General features: G+C 46.6%; 1 protein-coding gene across 4 annotated transcripts in view; it reads left to right on the forward strand.

The window, feature by feature from the left end:
- Positions 1-17,619, forward strand: part of ELFN2 (extracellular leucine rich repeat and fibronectin type III domain containing 2) — a 140,314-nt gene extending 122,695 nt beyond the window's left edge. For all 4 annotated transcript variants that reach the window (XM_083573928.1, XM_083573927.1, XM_083573929.1 and 1 more), the window contains one exon: positions 5,841-17,619. In XM_083573928.1, coding sequence (XP_083430054.1) covers positions 6,449-8,857 — 2,409 coding nt within the window. In that variant the 5' untranslated portion in view covers positions 5,841-6,448 and the 3' untranslated portion in view covers positions 8,858-17,619. The remainder of the gene's footprint in view (positions 1-5,840) is intronic.
- The last annotated feature ends 2,073 nt before the right edge of the window (positions 17,620-19,692 follow it).

Consider the following 19,692-nt stretch of genomic DNA (forward strand, 5'->3'; position numbering starts at 1 on the left):
TCTTAAACATTATCCACACACCATACATTTAAAACACATGGCTCTCTCCCCCCCCCCCAAATATCAGGAACATTAGTTTACTTCTCACAGACCTACCTTGTCCAACACTCTTAAATTACATTTCCCATGATTCTTGGGGGGAAGACCTATGGATGTGACTTTAGGTCTTTCTTGAAAGCTAAAGTAGAGAAAGAAGTCACCTGATAATATAATGAGACCTCACTTTTGTTTGTATGTTTGTTTAAAGTATACTTAAAGGTAAAGGGACCCCTGACCATTAGGTCTAGTCGTGGCCGACTCTGGGGTTGCGGCACTCATCTCGCTTTATTGGCCAAGGGAGCCAGCATACAGCTTCTGGGTCATGTGGCCAGCATGACTAAGCCACTTCTGGCAAACAAGAGCAGCGCACAGAAATGCCGTTTACCTTCCCGCCGGAGTGGTACCTATTTATCTACTTGCACTTTTGACGTGCTTTCGAACTGCTAGGTTGGCAGGAGCTGGGACAGAGCAACGGGAGCTCACCCCGTCGCAGGGATTAGAACCTCCGACCTTCTGATCAGCAAGTCCTAGGCTCTGTGGTTTAACCCACAGCATCACCCGCTTCCCAAGGTATACTTAGGTGGCCTTTTATGACTAAGCTCTCACAGACTGTACTCATTCCCATGACATAAATGCAGTGCTGTTTTCTAGGAAAAGAGGTGCTGGAACTCACCATGAATGCCTCCCTTGTTCTCTTAGAATGGCAATGGTGCCCACCTGAGATGTGCTGGAATCGAGTTCTGGTGAGTTCTGGCTGAAAAAAAATAATCCCTGCATAAATATAATATGTAATGCCACAACATTTGATGGAAAACAGAGTCATCGTAAAGCACCAGAAAAGGCAGCAATAGAAATAAATAATAAAATTGGTATAAAACAATGATAACAATAAATAACAAGCAGACCAGAATAATATTAAGGATGGCTGCTTCTGCATCACTTCAAAAGTGGACAGAGATTTGTGTAAAATGTTTATTGTGCTAATGTATAAGTATAGATGAAAATGTCAAAATGATTACCATCGTCTAAATGTAGCTTTTGGAAAATATTACTATAATTTGCCTGGAGAGTCTTCCCCCATTTGAATGTAGTAGGAATGAGCAGGTGACCCATGAACCTGCTCCATCTGCTAACTTTGTCGATGGGCAACTGCAAGACCTCTGATCTCCCTTCTTACATTTCTTTTATTTTTAAAACAGACATATTGGACAGCCCTTAAAACAGAGGACTCCTTCACACAGAGAACTGTCCTTCATATAAGGGACTGTTCTTGACAAAGTAGGACACAAGACCACCCTAATAATATTATTAAAACAAACAAAGCAATTCAGCAACAATATAACATACTTTCAGGAAAGAGGAAAGACTTAAACCTAATAGGTATTTCACACTCTCACTCGCTGGATCATTGTCATGGTGAGTGATCATTGCATGTTCCTATGATCCTTGGGAGCGAAGCCATCGGGAGTTTCATACTCCCAGTAGGGTCACCCAAGGCAGTAAGGTCAAGGGGGAGGAGCTACACAAATAATGAAGAACACACTCATTTGAAGGCTTGAGGTGATAGGGTCATACAGACTGCAATTCAAATGCATGCTTACTCAGATGTAAATCCTGCTGTCTTCAGTAGATCTTAATCCTAAACATGCTTGGGATTGCAGCCTTGAGAAATTAAGGAGAAAAAAAGAATGTTTTTCTTCCTTTTTAGCACCCTCCCACACTGCTAGTTTAGGTAAGCAATACCTCCCTCTGACCAGTAGGGGTATTGCTTTTCAGTCAGCGGTGCACTGAAAATATAACAGATATTTCAAGTTATTATTTTTGTGTTTATTATATGAGTGGGCATTCTGGGATTCTCTCGCTGCACACACATCACACTTCTTCCTGTGCCCATCTCCACCTTCAAGTTTCAAATGAAACTCCTTAAACAAGGACTTCTGAGAACATCACACTTTGAAATATGGGACACAGTGAGGGATGTAAAACATTTTATAAATAATTTGCACAAACCTATCACAGATTTAGGTGATACTTTATGGAGCACTGTCAGTAAGTTAGCTGAACCAAAATTACTCACTTTTTCTATTTCCAATTTGATCTTTCTTCCAGTGAGGTTTTTATTTAGTTGTTTGTTTATTGCAGCCTCTCTGGAATGCTTTGAGCCTATTTCATGTTTTGGAGATAATGCTATCTCCAGGGAGCATTCAAGTTGCTTCCTAGAAGGTCTGCAGGCTAGATGCCAGCAGCTTGGATCATGTGGTTCCACACACCCAATCAATGCACAGATCTAGTCCAGGCACTTTGGGGAGTAGCTTGAGCTCTCTCTTGGGCATCCTTAGTGCTGTGGCTTTTGCTGCTGACACGGTGCTGCTTATGCAAGCAAGTTTTCTGTCTGCAGAAAGCTGTTCACCACAGCAGCAGCAGTGGCGATGGTGGCAGGTGGGGTGGGGATGGAGTGTGGGAGCCCAGGGGAGCATTCCCATTGTTTCTCTGGGTTCTGACTTACTCCCACAGGTGCCTTGATCCTGGATGCCTCTCTATCTGATGGGATGCACAAACCCACATGTTTCAGTCGGTCATTGCTGAGGATATTAAAACACAGCATAGCTAAACTTGCAGAAATATCACATTTAATTTCCCCGATTTTCCCTTCCTCTACCCCAATCAAAAATGTATGCCTTGAGGCCAAGCTGAGATAATATTTGTCTCAACCCTAGTTATGAATCGCTCATGAGCTGGGGGATGAATGATGGAGTCCTCAAAGTCTGAAGGAGAGGTCAGAATAACTGCTGCGAGCCACAGAGGTGGTGACAGGACTAGCCGTTGGGTTTCTCCTGGCATAGGAGCCTCTGGTGGAGAGCAGGGATTTATTCTGCCATCTCCCTGGAGTCTCCTGCCTCATCTCTGGGCTTTGGGTAATCCAATCACAGGGCAAAGTAGGCAGGTGGCAAGTCACTATTTTGTTTCTCAAAACTGCAATGTGTGAACTGAGTTTTAAATCTCTCTGGGCTTCAGGACACCCTAGTAGCATTACGTAATCATTTCCTATCTAGGAGTCAATAATACTGAAAGCAATACACCCCACAAGCAGGTAACATTATGTGACTCAGGTATACTCTAGGAACACTGAGATATTCAAACACAACTTGTATACCTGAATAGCCTACTTTTGACTTGTCACTTTCATTGTTAATGTAACATCTGGAAGTCTGAAACGTTAAGACAAGAGTGAATAGATTGAAGATGCCTGTTAAGTCTCAGCAAAATACATGCTAACATGCTCCTTGAACACCTTTTCTTTATTTTCTGTCAGGTCTTCCCTTTTCCTGTAGTTTTAATTTCCATATGGTACAAAATTCCACAGCAACTGTCCTCAGTTGTTTTGTTGAGAAGTGGGGAGGGGGAAAAAGTATGATATGAAATTGACGCGTGACTGAATTTGAAGCAAGAAAAGCTCCACCAATCTGCAATTGATAATGATATTTGTTTACCAGCACTGAAGTCTAAGGCTGCAATGCTATATACCCACTTACCTGGGAATGAGCCCCATCAAACTCTGTGAGACTTGCTTCAGAATAGACACGGATAGAACTGTGCTGTGAAAATCATCAATCAGGGCTTTATCCCTCACAGCCTTTTGGCAGAGGTATCGGGTTTTTCTGTTTAATGTGCAAATTAGGAAAAGGGAAGATTAGTTATTTAGCAAGATCATGGTTGCCAGATCAAAGAGTCCAAATAAAAATGTGACTATAACAGACATTTGTAAATTGATGTACAGTCAGAAGAAAGCAAAGAAAGGCCCTTCTTTCATAACTCTGTATAATGTGGGTTCAGTTCATGAAATTGACTGGCCATAGGTGTAGGTTGGTCACAGAGCAAAGAAATTCTTTGGATAATGTTCAATTGGTTTTTGGAACTCAGTGCCACAAGAAATGGATATAGCTGTTGGGTTCAAGGGCTGTTAAAGGGGGTTAGATAGATTATTGGAGGAGGAGAAGGAGGAGGGGGAGAATTATATCAATGACTGTTAGCCAAGATGGCTAAATGAAACTTCAAAGTTCGGATGCAGTGTGAAAATGAATGCCAGTTGCTTGTGGATAAGAATGGCCTTCACAACTTACTAGTGGACTTCCTGGAAGCAGCGGGCTAGCCAGTGTGATAAACAGGAAACAGGAAGCTAAACTAGATTGGGCAGCCAGCAGCAGCTTTTGGTGGACTTCAGCTCCCATCAGCCGCAGTCAGCATGGCCGATGGGCAGGGATGATGGGAGTTGGAAGGTGCCATGTTGGTTATCCCTGAACTAGTTAGACCTTTAAAATGACCCAGCATGACCCTTCCTATGTTTAAATGCCAATAGGAATCTTGCCTCTAATGTCAGTGGAACCAGAAGAAAGAAATAAAGGAGCTGTACTAATGTAACTTAAATTCTGAACTTTGAGAAGCTAAATTCTGCTGTCTGGTCCAATTCTGCAAGGTGGCACATTTCTGCTGGGAATGGCAAAGCAGCAAGGGCTATTCAGGTCACTGAAGCTTCACACGCTCCCTGACCACTGGGAATTCTCCTGCTTCTTAGGTTTCACCAGGCATCGCTTTTGCAATTTGAAGCCTACAGCGGTTCCTCGGGTTACAGACACTTCAGGTTACAGACTCCGCTAACCCATAAATAGTACCTTGGGTTAAGAACTTTGCTTCAGGGTGAGAACAGGAATCGTGTGGCATTGGCCTGGCAGCAGCGGGAGGCCCCATTAGCTTAAAGTGGTACCTCAGGTTAAGAACAGTTTCAGGTTAAGGACGGATTAAGTTCTTAACCCCAGGTACCACTGTATTGTTGAGGACCAGAAACTTGGCATTTTGAAAGGGGGACAACGTTCAGATTCTCAGCTTGCCATACTGCACCCCACTACAAATTCCACACTGCCAAGGCCCGACCATTCACCAAATAGCAAAAAACGCACACCGCTCTGGGGCTAAGGGATGTGGAAGCACTTCAATAAACTCAGATGTGTAAGGAAGAAACCCGTTAATCACCAAAACATCTTTATTCCAAAGGGGAGAGTCGACCTCCTAAGGACTGCTAGCTATGTGTGCTGTTGACACATCTCCCTATTCCTCAGCATGCATCGAGCCCAGCTGTGACCATCACAGCTGTACAGTTTTCTCCACCAATTAAAGGTGCTCCCCCCCTGCACTCACCCAGACCATATTACCCCTCCCCTCAAAAAAAAATCTCTGCTAAGGCGAGAGAATTATTTTCGGAACAAGAGCAGTTATACAACAAATGAATTATTTATCTTTTTTGCATCAAGGAAGAGAAAAGCATTTAGTTAGGACCCTTATTTATTTATCTTGAGTGTGCGCGCGTATGTGTGCACACAACACACACAGAGAGAAATTGTTTTTACAGGGACAGCTGAAAATCCCCATTGAAGGGAGGGGTATGTTAAGCTGAACGAAACACAGCTGTACATCCTCCCCCCTCCACTTCTTTGTCCCCATCTTCCACTTTCTCCACTCCCCCTCCTCACAAGGCTCTGATTTTTGTTACATAACAGAACCCAAGTACCCTTCTGGCTATCACTGATATACAAGATTATGTTACAAGGGCTCCTTTCGCCAAAGCTTATCGACATAGCAAGCGATGCTAATCCAGCACATACGCCCCCCCCTTTCTTCCATCCTCATTGCTCTGCGCTCGGCTTCTCCCCATCCCTGTGAAACTAACAAACCTAGCTGTCTTTTTTCATATTTCAAAGCCCCCCTAATTGATGCCTCTTCTTGTCTCTTGTGTGTTTCCTTTCCAGATTTCAGCGACAGATGGATCCCTCTCTCCCTCCCTCCCTTTTTGCCTCCATCTCCTTCTCCCCCCTCCCTACGTTCTCCTCCTCTCCCTACATTTTTTGTTTGTTTGTTTTCAACACGTTTGATCTGAAGTTCTGAAGCATCTCGGAGGGGACCCACGAGAGGAGGAGGAGGCGGAAGCTGCACCCAAGGAGTGTCAGTGACACCAAGGCGGCGCTGCCTTGTTCTCCCACCAATTGCATCATGGTGTTGTTCAGGGGAGGCTGTGGAGGAGTCACACAAAGAAGATTTGTTGCTGAACATTTCATTTTTGTTTGGCTTTGAGAAGAAGCACAAATAGAGAGAGAGAGATAGATATCTTTCCCCTCCAAGTACAACTTTCACTCTGATTGACGACCACAGCTAGTCAGTGTTGTCACTGTGTGTGAAACTGGGCACATATGACAATGGTGGCGTCCAACAGAACTGGGGTGCTCATGCCCTTCGATTGCTAAGCTCCGAGGGCGTCAAGTCGCCCTCTTGAAGTCTCCTTCTCAATTCTGTTGTTGTTGTCGTTCTTGTTGTTGCTGGGTTTGCCTCTTTTAGCCTAAAGGGGGCACTGTAGCCCAACATGCTCCGTCTGGGATTCTGGGTGGCTACCCTGCTCTGCATTTTTGCCCCCAGCAGTGTCTGGAGCGACTGCTGGCTGATCGAAGGAGACAAAGGTTACGTCTGGCTGGCTATCTGCAGCCAGAACCAGCCTCCATACGAGACCATCCCCCAGCACATCAACAGCACTGTGCACGACCTGCGGCTGAATGAGAACAAGCTCAAAGTGGTGCTCTACTCCTCCCTCAACCGCTTTGGTAACTTGACGGACCTCAACCTGACGAAGAACGAGATCTCCTACATCGAGGATGGAGCCTTCATGGGGCAGTCCAACCTGCAGGTGCTGCAGCTGGGCTACAACAAGCTCACCAACCTGACGGAGAGCATGTTGCGCGGCATGGGCCGTCTCCAGTTCCTCTTTGTGCAGCACAACCTGATCGAGGTGGTCACCCCCACTGCCTTCAACGAATGCCCCAGCCTCATCAGCATCGACCTGTCCTCCAATCGCCTCAGCCGCCTGGAGGGAAGCACTTTCACCAGCCTCAGCAACTTGATGGTGTGTGAACTGGCTGGGAACCCCTTCAACTGCGACTGCAACCTCTACGGTTTCCTCATGTGGCTGGTGGCCTTCAACAATGTTACCAAAAACTACGACCGCCTGCAGTGTGAGACTCCCCGGGAGTTTGCCGGCTACCCACTTCTCATGCCTCGGCCACATCACAGCCGCAATGCCATCACCATCTTCAAGTCAATGTGTGGGGATGGCAATTACCCCTTGATCTCCAGGATCAACCCCACACCATACATCCCAGATTCTCAGAGGGAGGAGGACAATGCTGAGAACTCAGGCATCAGCCCAGACTTCCTCTCAGTAGAGCCTCCAGCGTCTTCCACCACGGATTCCTCCTACATCCCCAGCATCAAGCTGCAGCAGGTGACTATCACCTCAGCTGCCTTGGTGGTGACCATCCCATTCCCCTTCAGCAAGATGTACGTGCTGGTCCAGTACAATAACAGCTACATCTCTGATGTAATGACCCTGAAGAAGAAGAAGGAAGTTGTCACTCTCACCCACCTGAAGGCTCACACAGACTATACCTTTTGTGTGGCTTCCATACGCAACTCCAAGCGCTATAACCACACCTGCCTCTCCTTTGCCACCAGGAGCAAAGGGAGAGAGGAACCCATGGCCAACACATCCACCACTACCCATTACATCATGACTATCTTAGGTTGTCTTTTTGGAATGGTTATTATCCTTGGCATCGTTTATTATTGCCTGAGGAAGCGTAGGATGCAAGAGGAGAAGCAAAAGTCCCTCAATGTCAAGAAAACGATTTTGGAGATGCGTTATGGCTCAGATATTGATACCAGCTCAATCGTACATCCGTCACAGAAGTTGGGGGAGCCGCCTGTCATCCCTGTCTCACGGATGTCCTCTCTTCCATCAATGATTGGGGAGAAGATGCCCTCATCCAAATCCATGGAGGCTGGCATGGATACTCCCAAGGTCACCACCAAGGGCAATTACATTGAGGTTCGGACAGGTGGCGGGGATGGGCTGGACAGGTCACAGCGGGATGATGACCTGCATGAACTGGACAATGGCCAAGGTTCAGCCGCCGAAATCTCAACAATTGCCAAGGAAGTGGACAAGGTGAACCAGATAATCAACAATTGCATTGATGCCCTCAAGCTGGACACAGCCTCTTTCTTGGGGGGAGGGGGTGGTGTTGACTCTGACATGGCTTTTGAATGCCAGTCCATACCAGCCGGTTCCTCTGTTGGGCTGGAGAGGCCAAGCTTCCTCTCACCACCCTACAAGGAGAGCTCCCACCATCCCCTGCAGCGTCAGCTCAGTGCAGATGCTGCGGTGACCAGGAAAACCTGCAGCGTCTCCTCCAGCGGCTCCATCAAGAGTGCCAAGGTCTTCAGCCTTGACGTACCTGACCACCCACCTTTGAGTAAGGCAGACTCCAAGTACATTGAGAAAGGAAGCCCACTCAACAGCCCCTTGGATCGTCTTCCCCTCGTGTCCCCAGGTGCCATCCACCACCTGGAGGTGAAACCATCCTACCACTGCAGTGAACACCGGCATTCCTTCCCAGCTCTCTACTATGAGGAGAGCGGCGATACCTTAAGTCAGAGGGTGTCCTTCCTTAAGCCGCTCTCCCGGTCCAAGCGGGACTCCACATATTCTCAGCTCTCGCCTAGACATTACTTCTCGGGCTATTCCTCCAGCCCAGAGTACTCCTCAGAGAGCACCCATAAGATCTGGGAGCGTTTCCGGCCTTACAAGAAGCACCACCGGGAGGAGGTTTACATGGCGGCCGGCCACGCCCTGCGGAAGAAGGTCCAGTTTGCCAAGGACGAAGACCTGCACGATATCTTGGATTACTGGAAAGGTGTCTCTGCTCAGCAGAAGTTGTGACTCTCTCATTAAAAGAAAGAAAATCAACACACACACACACACACATACACAAATTAACCCACCTGACTGTGAAAAACAAAAACAAAACAAAACCCCGATAAAAGAAACTGAAAACCATTTCTTAAAAGTTTACAAAAATGAACAGGAAAAAAGGCCCGTGTAAAATGAATTGTCTCTACTGTGTTATGGGGACCACTGTTAACTCCTTCGGATTGGTGGGGAGGAGACACTTGCTTTTGTACTGAGGTAAAGAGAAGGGGGTGACTGTTAAGGGAGATACTGGGCTGGTAGGTAGCAGAAGTGGCAAAGGAAGGATGCTAATCAGGCATAGGCTAAGACAGGCCACATGATTTTTTTGTTCCGGTTTGCTATTTTGTTCCAGAAAGAGAGGATTTTGCTCATTCCCCAGACAAAAGGGAGGCAGGGAAGGGGTGATACCTCCTCATCCCTCCATTCCCTATACTTAAAGGGGCTCTTCAAAGGTTAGTGCAGCCTCCCCAACCTGGTGCCCCTCATAGGCTTTGCACTACGTCTCTTACCAGACCCAGCCAGCATGGCTGTGGTGCCCAAGGCTGATGGGAATTGTAGCCCAAAACATCTGGAGAGCACCAGCTTGGCAAAGGCTGCCCTAGTGCATGGGAGGCACTTTCCTGTGAGTGGATCTCCCATAGCTGGGGAAGCATTTCAACAACCCAGCCATGCGGATGAGGGCCAGTTGTGTGAGTGCCGGATGTGGGATTAGCAGCCTGCAGAGAGTACGAGTGCCAGTCTCATGGGAAAGACCCAGGTGGCCATCCTCTGATGTGGTTGGGTCATTTAACGTTAACCTCAGCTATGTTGGCACAGCTTGTTGAAAAGTGATCCCCATTGTTTCAAGGGCCTCAGAATCCAGATGAAGACATGGTGTAATACGAATGTCCTCTCTGTGCTCAGAGAGGTTTTCTAGGCCTGCTGCCCTGCTCCCACCTCCTCCATATATCCTTATCTGCACAAGGACAGGAGCAAAGAGCAAAAAGGGAGGCTTTCTTGACATGTCCTCACCTGCCCATGAACCTTGTGTGGTGTAGGCTGCCACAAGATGGCTTGGCTTCCTCCATTCTGGAAGGGGCTGGGAGATGGAGCATCACTAGTAGGGTCTCCTCCATACCCTTCCTCATTTGTTAGGAAGAAAGAGCATTAGCTCACAAGGTGCCTCCCTGCACCTCGGTGGGCTGTTCAGTTGTCTTCCAAGAGGAGAGGGTGATTGCGCTGCCTGACACATGGAAAGAGGAATTGCCAATGCAAGGGGAAGGGAAGGAGGGCAGCATCTGCAACTCCTCTATGATCTCAAGGAACCCTGACCCCGGATACGCTTGGCTTAGGGAACAGCACACAACTCCATCCCAGTATACGTTGGGCATCCTGCGGAGCAGAGTCTCATGACAGACAGATGGGCTCTCATCTGCTGCTCCTTACACTGAAATAATGGCTGTGATCAGCTATGAGGTCCTTGGTGGGCGAGGCAAATCTCAAATAGGCTTCCGTTACACCTCACTGCCAGAACTTGACCTAAGTAGGGATAGAGGAAGGGAATCAATCTAACACTCTGATGGCTGGATAAATACACTGCAGCGGTAGCTAGCATAGTGCCCTCCAGATGTTGGGACTGCAGCTCCCACCATGCCTGGACATTGTTCATCCTGACTGGGGCAGATGGGAGTTGCAGTTCAACTGCAGTTCTGGAGGCCACCACATTGGCTGTCCTTGCAGTGCAGGATGCTGTTATGATGGAACACTGGATGGGAGCAGAGAGGGTTAAAGAAGGCCTAAAGGCAAGGTGCTTATTCAAGGCAGTGTATAACGGGTTGGATCAGAATAGGAAAGCATAGGCATCCATCATTTAAACTGGTGGACAGGCCAGTCTCAACCACTGACCTGCCACCATGCTGCCATCACCTGTTCTTCATGCCCATTGAATAGAACAGAATATATTTTATTGAATTAGTATTTAGGCTATAGCAGCACTAAGTAAGATGATAAAAATTTAAGCCCGGTAACAAAATTTTCATAAACTTACAGAAAGTGGTGGGGGCAGGGTGGGGAGCCACTCTTGAAGGAATTATACCCTTGAATGAAGATAATACGCTGATATCAGAGATTGCTACTTAGATCCCATTGCTTCCTTGCAGATGCAGCTGTCCTACTCCTGACCACCATACTTCCTTTTCCCCCTGGGAAAGAGTGCCAGTGGCCAATGGGAACAGCAGAGAAGGCAATGGTCAATGGACACAAAGAGGCACAGGCTGAGTGCACTGCTTGGAGTTATTCAGCAGCTCCAATGTGGCCTTAAGCTGCCATGAAGACAAGGGATTATTTAATCAAGGAGAGCTGGTATAGAATAGGAAGCAAGCATGAGATATCTAGGTAGCATCCCTGCAGAGTGTGACGTTATAGGTAATTTGCTAAATCTAAATAGCAGAGCCACTCTGTGAAAGCTGTGTTCTATAGAGGTGGTGATAGGGAATGTTTTATCAGTTCTAGTGCCAAGCATAAAGCGTCTGCTTTCCGGAACATTTCCACTCCCTCTTGCCCTCCCTGCCTTGCTATGTCTTCTTACACCACTTGATAAGGCGTATTTTCCCTCTGCTCACCACCATGAAGTTTTCTCACATCTCTACCTTGCAGCAAAGCTCCATAGCTTATAGCCTCCCACTACCTGCCTGCATCAGAACACACCAACAAAGCACAAGTTACTTCAGCCAGGGAATCTCCCAGCAATTCCTTTTCAGTGATGGAGCCCCCCAAGCAAGGAGTTGTTTCAGGAGCCATCACTGGGGCAAATGCCTCTTCCCAAGATCTTCTCTTGGCACTGTTGTTCCATTAGTAGAGCTAGCCCAAAGGAGTCCTGGATTCTAGTTTCCAAGCACCAAACTAGAGTCCTTTTTCCAATGCAGGAAAAGAAGTATCACTTCTCCCAACAGGGACCCCAGATGTAGACACTCAAGGTAAGCTTGGCCTTGCACAGCCAGGGCTAATCTCTCTGCATCTTGCAGTATTTCTTCTTCCCAATTTTCTGCCTGCAGCCAACAGCAGCAGGAATAACAATGTAAAGCTGAATTTAAAAAATGTCTGATCTAGCAAACTAAGAGGCAAGCAGCCAAGTGTATTTTGAAATGGCTGGGTAAGTGGGCTCTGTGGTTAGGGTTCTTGTGAAAAGGCAGTTGTAGTTGAATGGTCAGTGCTTACTGGGTTGCTGTGGGGAGAACTCTTCCCTCACCTCCACCTCTGATACATGCTGTGCTTCACACGGCAATCGTAGGAGGACCCTTCTCTTACCTGAGCAATAGTGTGGATAGCAAAAGCAGTCTGGGCTGGTAGTGCCATCCAGTGATTGGTGTGTTAAATCTCAGGGATTTGTTTACCATGGAAACAAGTGGAGGGGGCTGAGATCCTGGAGATACATTCTTGGTAGGAACTGAATAGAGATGAGATCTTTGCTGATTGATCCAACGGAGCTTCTCCTCCATCACCCTAAGAGATGTATGCTTTTGGGTGATGACAGGGAAGAATTCCAAGACAAATCCCTGGAGTAAACACTTGTTTGGGATTTGGAGACAATCTGTCTCACTCCCAGAAAGGATATGGAGGTTGATCCCTATCTGAGGAGTAGATCCTTCTTAAAATTCCAGGGGACATGTCTGAAATATTTCCTTTACAAGATCTGGCCAGGAGCCCTAAGGAAAAATATTGGGAGCATGCTCACTGTGAGTATCTTCCCCGGTGAGAGAATCCTGAAGAAAGCCTAAGGAAAAGAATGAAAATTGTTTGAAGATTACTGAGGGAGATGGGCATAACATCCGGTGGGAGGGGGGCAAAGTGCATTCCTGCTGAGTCCCAGTGGATTCATGAATGAAACCCCCGACTTCTTGCAGAATCCCTTTTGCATGCCGGCATGTTTCCTGTGTTGTGGGAAGTTTTGCAGTGCAGTGATTCTAGGCAGATATTAACAGCAGGACCAAATACAGTTTTTGACTCCCCTAATGCACTCCGGTCTGAGTAAAGGGTGTAGGGGGCATCCTGGATAGCACACCCTTATGGTGCTTGAAACAACGAGGGAGGTGTGAGTTTGTTGGCAGGAGAGGAGATGTTTCAGCATGACTCAAAAGTGGTGGTGGTTGTGTGTGCTGGACTTGTTGAGGAACTGGAACATTCGGCTAGGTAGATCCATCAACCATCATATATGGGGAAGTGTTGCTGGATCATTCTGGTGTCATAGGATCACCCAAATCCATCTAGGACAGGATACCTGTGCCATTTAATACGTGCGGAGATGGGAGAAATTTGGCAGCTTCTCCCACACTCTTGCTGCAGTGGTGGCAGAAACTGCACCAGCCAAAATTCTCCCATATTATGTCGCTATTAAAAGGTACACCAAAGCCACCCCAGATAGATTTTCACAACCCTAGGGAAATGAGATAACTTGCCTTCTGACTCGGAATCAGGGTAAAAGGCAGTGAGGGTGGAAGGAAGGTGCAAACAAACCCTGTTTCCCACTTCCACTGCTTCACCCCAGCCTCCCCATCCCATAATCTCTTATTGTGGAGCAGGTTGCGTTGAAATCATACGTAAGAGGCTGTGTGCTGTGTGTTGCCATTGATCTCAATTTCCTCCATCTCTCTGAAAAGGGAAAAGGGAAAAAAGGATTCAGATTAGATCATAGGTGGTGGTGGGTACATAGCAAGCCCAGGATCTTCCAGAGCTGATGGAGGACAGAACTGTTCCAACAGGCTAGGGGTGGAGAGGGGTGGCAAAGGGAGAGGAAGGCTTGCTCTAACTCTCTGACCAACCCTTTCCCTGCTGCTAGATGAGACTCTGAACAACCACAGAGTACATGCACACAGTCCGAAAAGAGGAGATTTAAGCGTTATATTTGCATGATGATTTTAACTGTATTTTTCTGAGCAAAAACATCTTTTGTGTATGTGCTGGTTTGTCGAGACTAAACCTAACCATGCTCCTTTGCTCCTTCCTCCCACTTTGCCTCCAAATTCCCCATATGCCCTTGACCGCCATTGTGATTTGACAACTTTGGGAGGGAGTGGATTCCAAAGATGACCCAAACCAGGTGCCACCAGCAAAATAGCAACCCCAACTTCCAATGCAGTCCACCCCTACAGGCAGACTGCCCCTTTGCAAGCATCTGGCTTTGGCCTCAATGACTTTCTGAGGCCAAAATGATGGCACCAAATCTTCAACATGGGCTCATCCTGTGGTAGTCATTTACCCTCATGAGTCTTGATTTCACAGAAATGCTTGTGAAGTGAGGGCTGCCAGGTCAAGCGAAATCCTAATCCTTGGCCAAACATCTGTTGCTAGGGTCATCCCAGCACAGAACCAGAACCTTTAGCTTTAAGGGCACCTTAATTGGGAATTTGCAGGCCTCGTCCAAAGCAGTGGGGGGGATGTGTCTCCCCTTGACTCCAGTAGGTTCTGGTGATGAAGCTTCCTCAACTGTTTGCGGTGACTGAGTAACGAAGCCACTGTGTAGCTCACATAATGATCTTGATATCCACCTCTTTGTGGTGGAGAAATGCACTAAAGGAGCCTCCCCAGAGTGAGCTGATCATTCTTGCCTTGGAGTCCTGAAATACCTGGGGCACGTTCAAGAAGAAACCGGACACTTTTATCCTAGAAAATTCTTGCTTTGTTTTCTTTGCTGGGCTTGGACAGCCACCAAGTGATGGAGACCTTGCTTAGACTGCTGGGAGGAAGAGAAGGCCAGAGTTGGATTCGTACTCCCCTCTGAAAGGGACTCCGGTTACTTCAGTGGTAGAGAAGGACCTAAAACTGACAGTGGACCAGATTCTTCCCAAAGTGGCACTTCGGAAGGAAGGACACCTGTTCCGCATTGGGGGGGGGGGGGGGACGCGTATAGCCCATCCTCCTGTGACTGAGTTGGAAGAAAAAGATAAGAATCTGGAGTATATCGCACATCCTCTAGAAATGACTCAGGAGAAATCTCCTAGGAGGATCAGGAGTACAAGGGCAAACTGGGCTTTTGTACAGCACCTACAACCTGTGAAAAAGACACTGTGCTGTGATTTTGATCTCATTGGAAGATGCCACAGGCACCGCCTCTGCAAATACTGCAGTGCCACCCCGACTTCATTCTTTGCTATCTTGCCTCCTGTGCCAGATAATTTCTCCTGAGGTGGGCTTGAAATATTCATGAACGACAAATGGAAATTTATGTCAAGGAATCTTGGCTGAGGTGGTGTCGATGTGTTTGCAATGCTAATCAGCCCCAATACTTAACTAGAGGCTCTCAGAGGCCAGATAGGGGTGGGGAGAGGTAATAGGAAAAGGGACCCCCAAATTAAGGTGATGATATGTGGTGAGGGAGAGCGAGAGGGGTGGTGACAGAAGATCATGACAATAGAACTGGAAGAGAGGCATAAGAAAGCCAAGATTGTGGGACAGGAATCAAGAGGCAGAGACTTGGACTAACAAGAGGAGGAAATATCTGTTTGGGACTGTTAGTACTGCTGCTCCATAAACCAGCATAAGGTGCCTTTTTCTGGCTATCAGCACTCTGAGCTGCCCAGTACAGTGATCGGAAAAAGCTTGTTGAGGATACTCAAGACAGGTGGATGGGGTCACTTGGAAAAGTTGCAAAAAAGAAAAGTCAAAAGCACAGCCTTCCATAAATGTAATGGTTACCATCCAGTATACCAGCCCTGTTAGGAGACTGGAGACCTTGTATTGTGAAGGTGCCTGTTTAAGAATCTGCTGTAGACAAGTGACCCTAGGCTAGCTTGAAGCTTTGATTTTCATCCTAAGCTTCCCTGAGGATTGCACAGAAGTTCTTTGCCTTTTCATCAAACTACGTTTTTCCAGCTCCTCTCCTGCCAGGCCAAATACACAGGATGAAACTTGAGATAGTTTTGCCCTACCTTATGCATGAAAAGTTGTCACATAAGTTTTGGGGAAGGTCAGATATGAAGAAATATCAGTTTCACTCAGCCTCCGGGAAGCCAACACTATAGAAAGATTTGGGGTTGACAGGGAAACACAGAAGTTTGGGGGACAGCGAGGGACACCTGAGAAATGGAGTGTAAATAATGCAGAAAACAGTGATAATTAGAACTTGTAAGGCCACAATGGATCACTGTGGTCATTTGGGCTATTTTACTAGATCAGGGCAGAGACATGTGGATGAGCTCCCTCAAGCTTGTATTGGATCAACTTTTTTCCCCTGAAAAAATTGAAAATCTTAGATCATTTCTCCAAGCCAAGCCAAGAGCTTAGAAAAATCCCCAACCCCACAAATTGTTGCAGTCCTCGAAAGTTTTCCCCAGCAGCAGCAGCCTTTCAGCCAAGAAATAGAGCTTTCCATTTCTGTCACCCTTTTCCCACTGCAATTGCAGCAACTCTTGAGAGAACCACATCTTCCATGGCCTTCTGAGTTTTTGCATCCTGTTACACTGCTAATCACATCAGTGCAACAGAAGGGAGAAGGGGGAAATATTCCCTCCAGTCATCTTACTTTCTTCTGTCCCTGGCTCTAGGAAGGTAAATGAAAGGAAGAGTGGAATGGTTTGAGAAAACTGGGACTAGCAGGGAGGGCACTAAGTACCGTAACTATGAGAGATAGCATTGATGGGAGCTGGGAGGCTAGGAATTCTTTTCCGGCTCAGGTTTTAATCTGAGCCAGAGAAGATGTAATTCAGGGGCCATAAAACTCACCTCTCCTTTGAGATGGATTTCGATGAGCCTTCCGAAATCTGATTGTGATCCTATGTTTGGAGACTTTCACTGGCATCCCTACTACCAATTCTCCATAGAAATTACTATATCTGTTCCAGAAAAAAAGTGATAAGAAAAAATAGGAGAGGAGGTTGTAGGATATAAAAGGAGGGGATCATGAAGAAAGAGTGACATAGTGGTGAAAATGAAGAGGAAAAACGTGTATCTTAGAATATATAAAATGACTAGAAAGAAGGGCTGATTGTCCAGACAGTGGGGCATGGAGGTTCTGGTTCAGAGCATTGGATCTCTGTAAGTGCTGATCTGTGTACTGAACCCTGCATGATATGTTGGCAAATCAATGTATGTTCCAAGAGTCTTTGTAGGACAGCAATGGGGACCTTTTGCTCAGAGGTGGGGCAGTGAATGCAGTCCTCCAGATCCCCCTCTTTCTGACCCACAGAACTGTTCCGTGGGCCACACATACACTTGCTTATTTTTAATATAGTTGCTTGCATTTATATCCCACCAATGTACATGTGGTCCCCTAGAAATCAGACCCAGACCTCCTTAGTTTCAGGAAGGTGGGGGCCTCATGTGCCTTCAGACCATGGCCTCTACCCAGCCCATACCCCTCCCCCAACACCAACCCTGCTCCATGCCCTCCCCAAGTGCTTTCCCCTGCCTGGACTGTGTCTCTGAAGTGTGGCCAGCACATTTTGCTTGCCTGGATGTAGAGGTTTGGATATTTGTTGAAACCACTGGTTTTTGCAGAGCTGGAATGAGCCAACTCTACAAAGGTAAGAGTAACGTCTGTTGCTTCACCAACTTTTGCATTCAGTCCTGTCCTCGCTGACATATGGTCCCACCCCAGAAGGTTTCCCATGAGGGAATAAGTCCCTCACCCAATAAAGCCTCCTAGCCCTGGTTATAGTAGAACATTGTAAAGCAGGGCAGCCTTCTTGCCCATCTCTGCTGCTGAAGTGTCCAGTGGGAAGTCCTCATTTGATAAGACCTCCATTGGAAAACTGGGCAAGGACATAGTGTAGTGTTGGGAGAAAATGAGGTGATGGAGGAGGAGACCAGGAACAAAAGCAGACAGAATTAGGAAATTTAATGAGGTGGAGATGGAGAGAAGAATGGAGCAAGTTGGAAGATAAGTGATTTGTGGAATCCAGTTACCAGTTCTTGGAATCTAGAGCCTAATTCTATATACTCTCATTAAGCATAATCTCATCAGTTGACATACTAGCTGAAATAGACATTGCAAGATGCAACCAAGTGCATAGTATACAAGACAATATGCCAAGATGAGCATTCCATGAACTAAGCACCAGAAAGCCCAACTCAGCCAAATCTCATGGAGAAGAATGCAGCCACGGAAGGACATCAAGAGCTGCTTAAAGAGCTCCATCTTCCTTGCCCTGAGCATATGAAAGGACCAGCAAAGATAGCACGTGGAAAGCCCATTTATCAGATGGGGGGATCCCTTTTTAAGTGGCGGCCATCACCCACCGCTCGACAGCCATGACACTGCGCACAGACGAAAGTGCAACCCTTCCAGGATCAGGGACAACAGCCTCCCTAGAGTCACGGTGTATAAACTACAACACTGGGAAGTTGTTCTTTAATGAATCTCACTGTGAAATGTTTTGTACTGAGCTTTTGTTTTATTTGGGGTTTTTTTGTGGGCTTTGAGGAAACTTTCATCCCCCACCATGCTCTTTTAACATTCCTGCTTTTTTGGTACTTTGTTGAGATCAACTCTGCGAAGCAGATCTTAAACCACCTTGGGGATCTCTTCATCGATGTTCCTTTCTGCTGTGAACTGGAATAAAACATCTACCCCTTTCTGTCTACTGTATCTTGTTCAGGAAGATTTAACTCCATATACTTCAGGGCAGGAAAACCACAGTGGAAGACGACTGCAAATGGAAGGTCCTTCCTCCCAGATACACACATCTCCTTTCCATCCTCTGGAGGGATGAATTTCCTTAGATCCTTGCCTGCCCCCCACCTCCATTCTTGGCCTTTGATTCCAATATGAGGCCTTGCTTTTAGGTGACTCCTACACTCCCAATCCATACTACGACATGAGGAGAGGGAGCCAGTTGTAAGAGGGGTGGAATCCCTGCATAGCCCTGCCACCCACAAGCACAGAATTGGGGTACAAGAGCAGGGGGTAGTACCCCCTCTCCTCCCAGTCTCCCCCTGAAGTCCCACTTCTGCTCCCCTGCCCCTTGAATGTAATACACAATTGGAGGCATCTGCTGGTTTGGGTCCTCACCAGCCATTCGGGTTCCCTCCTCCTCCTGTAATGATCCTGTGAATCTTGGTTGTGTATGGAGATTTATTTTTTGAAGTTTGATTTAATTTTAGGTTTGAGTTTTATTTGATATTTCTTCCTCCCTCTCCCCCATCCTACACACGTTTTAAACTGAATGGCACGAAATTGTTTTCCTTGAATCGGAGATTCCTGTATGGAGAAAATCAATTTCTATATTTGCAATAAATTTCTTATTAAAAAAAGAAAAGAAAAGAAAAACGAGTTAAGAGTATGACTGGGACTGCTCACCTATAGTTTCTCTCCTTCCATTTGCTTGCTGAAAAAAACAAAACATTTTACAGGTGATGAAGATTCTTGTGAATGACTTCTGTGGAAAAATGCTCCTTGGTTGAAACCGTCCTGGCAGAGACAAGATAGCTATAATGGGAAGATGAATGCAAGATAAAGGCTGCACCGGGGTGGTGGGGCATGTGCTCAGCATCCTGGAGATATCTCATAACAAGACGACACATGCACGCACCACACAAATACACACTTTGTTTCACTACACTGTGCTGTGTGAAAAAGAAAAGAAAAGGCACTTTGGTCATAGCCGAAAACAGAGTTAGGCACCCTTAAGCCCACTGACACCAATAGAGTTAAGCTTACCTAACTCTGATGAATTGTGACTTTTGTATTTTAGGTGAGAGGAGCATCTAGTGAAGGCTGACCTTATGGTGCCTAAAGCAGAAACAACAGAATGAACCTGCACGCCCAGAGACACAATTCTTTGCAAAATGGAGGGCTCCAGTCACATAAACAGTTGAAGAATCCGAGTCAAATG

The sequence above is a fragment of the Podarcis filfolensis genome (assembly GCF_964270895.1).
Source record: "Podarcis filfolensis genome assembly, chromosome: 10".
Lineage (NCBI taxonomy): Eukaryota > Metazoa > Chordata > Lepidosauria > Squamata > Lacertidae > Podarcis > Podarcis filfolensis.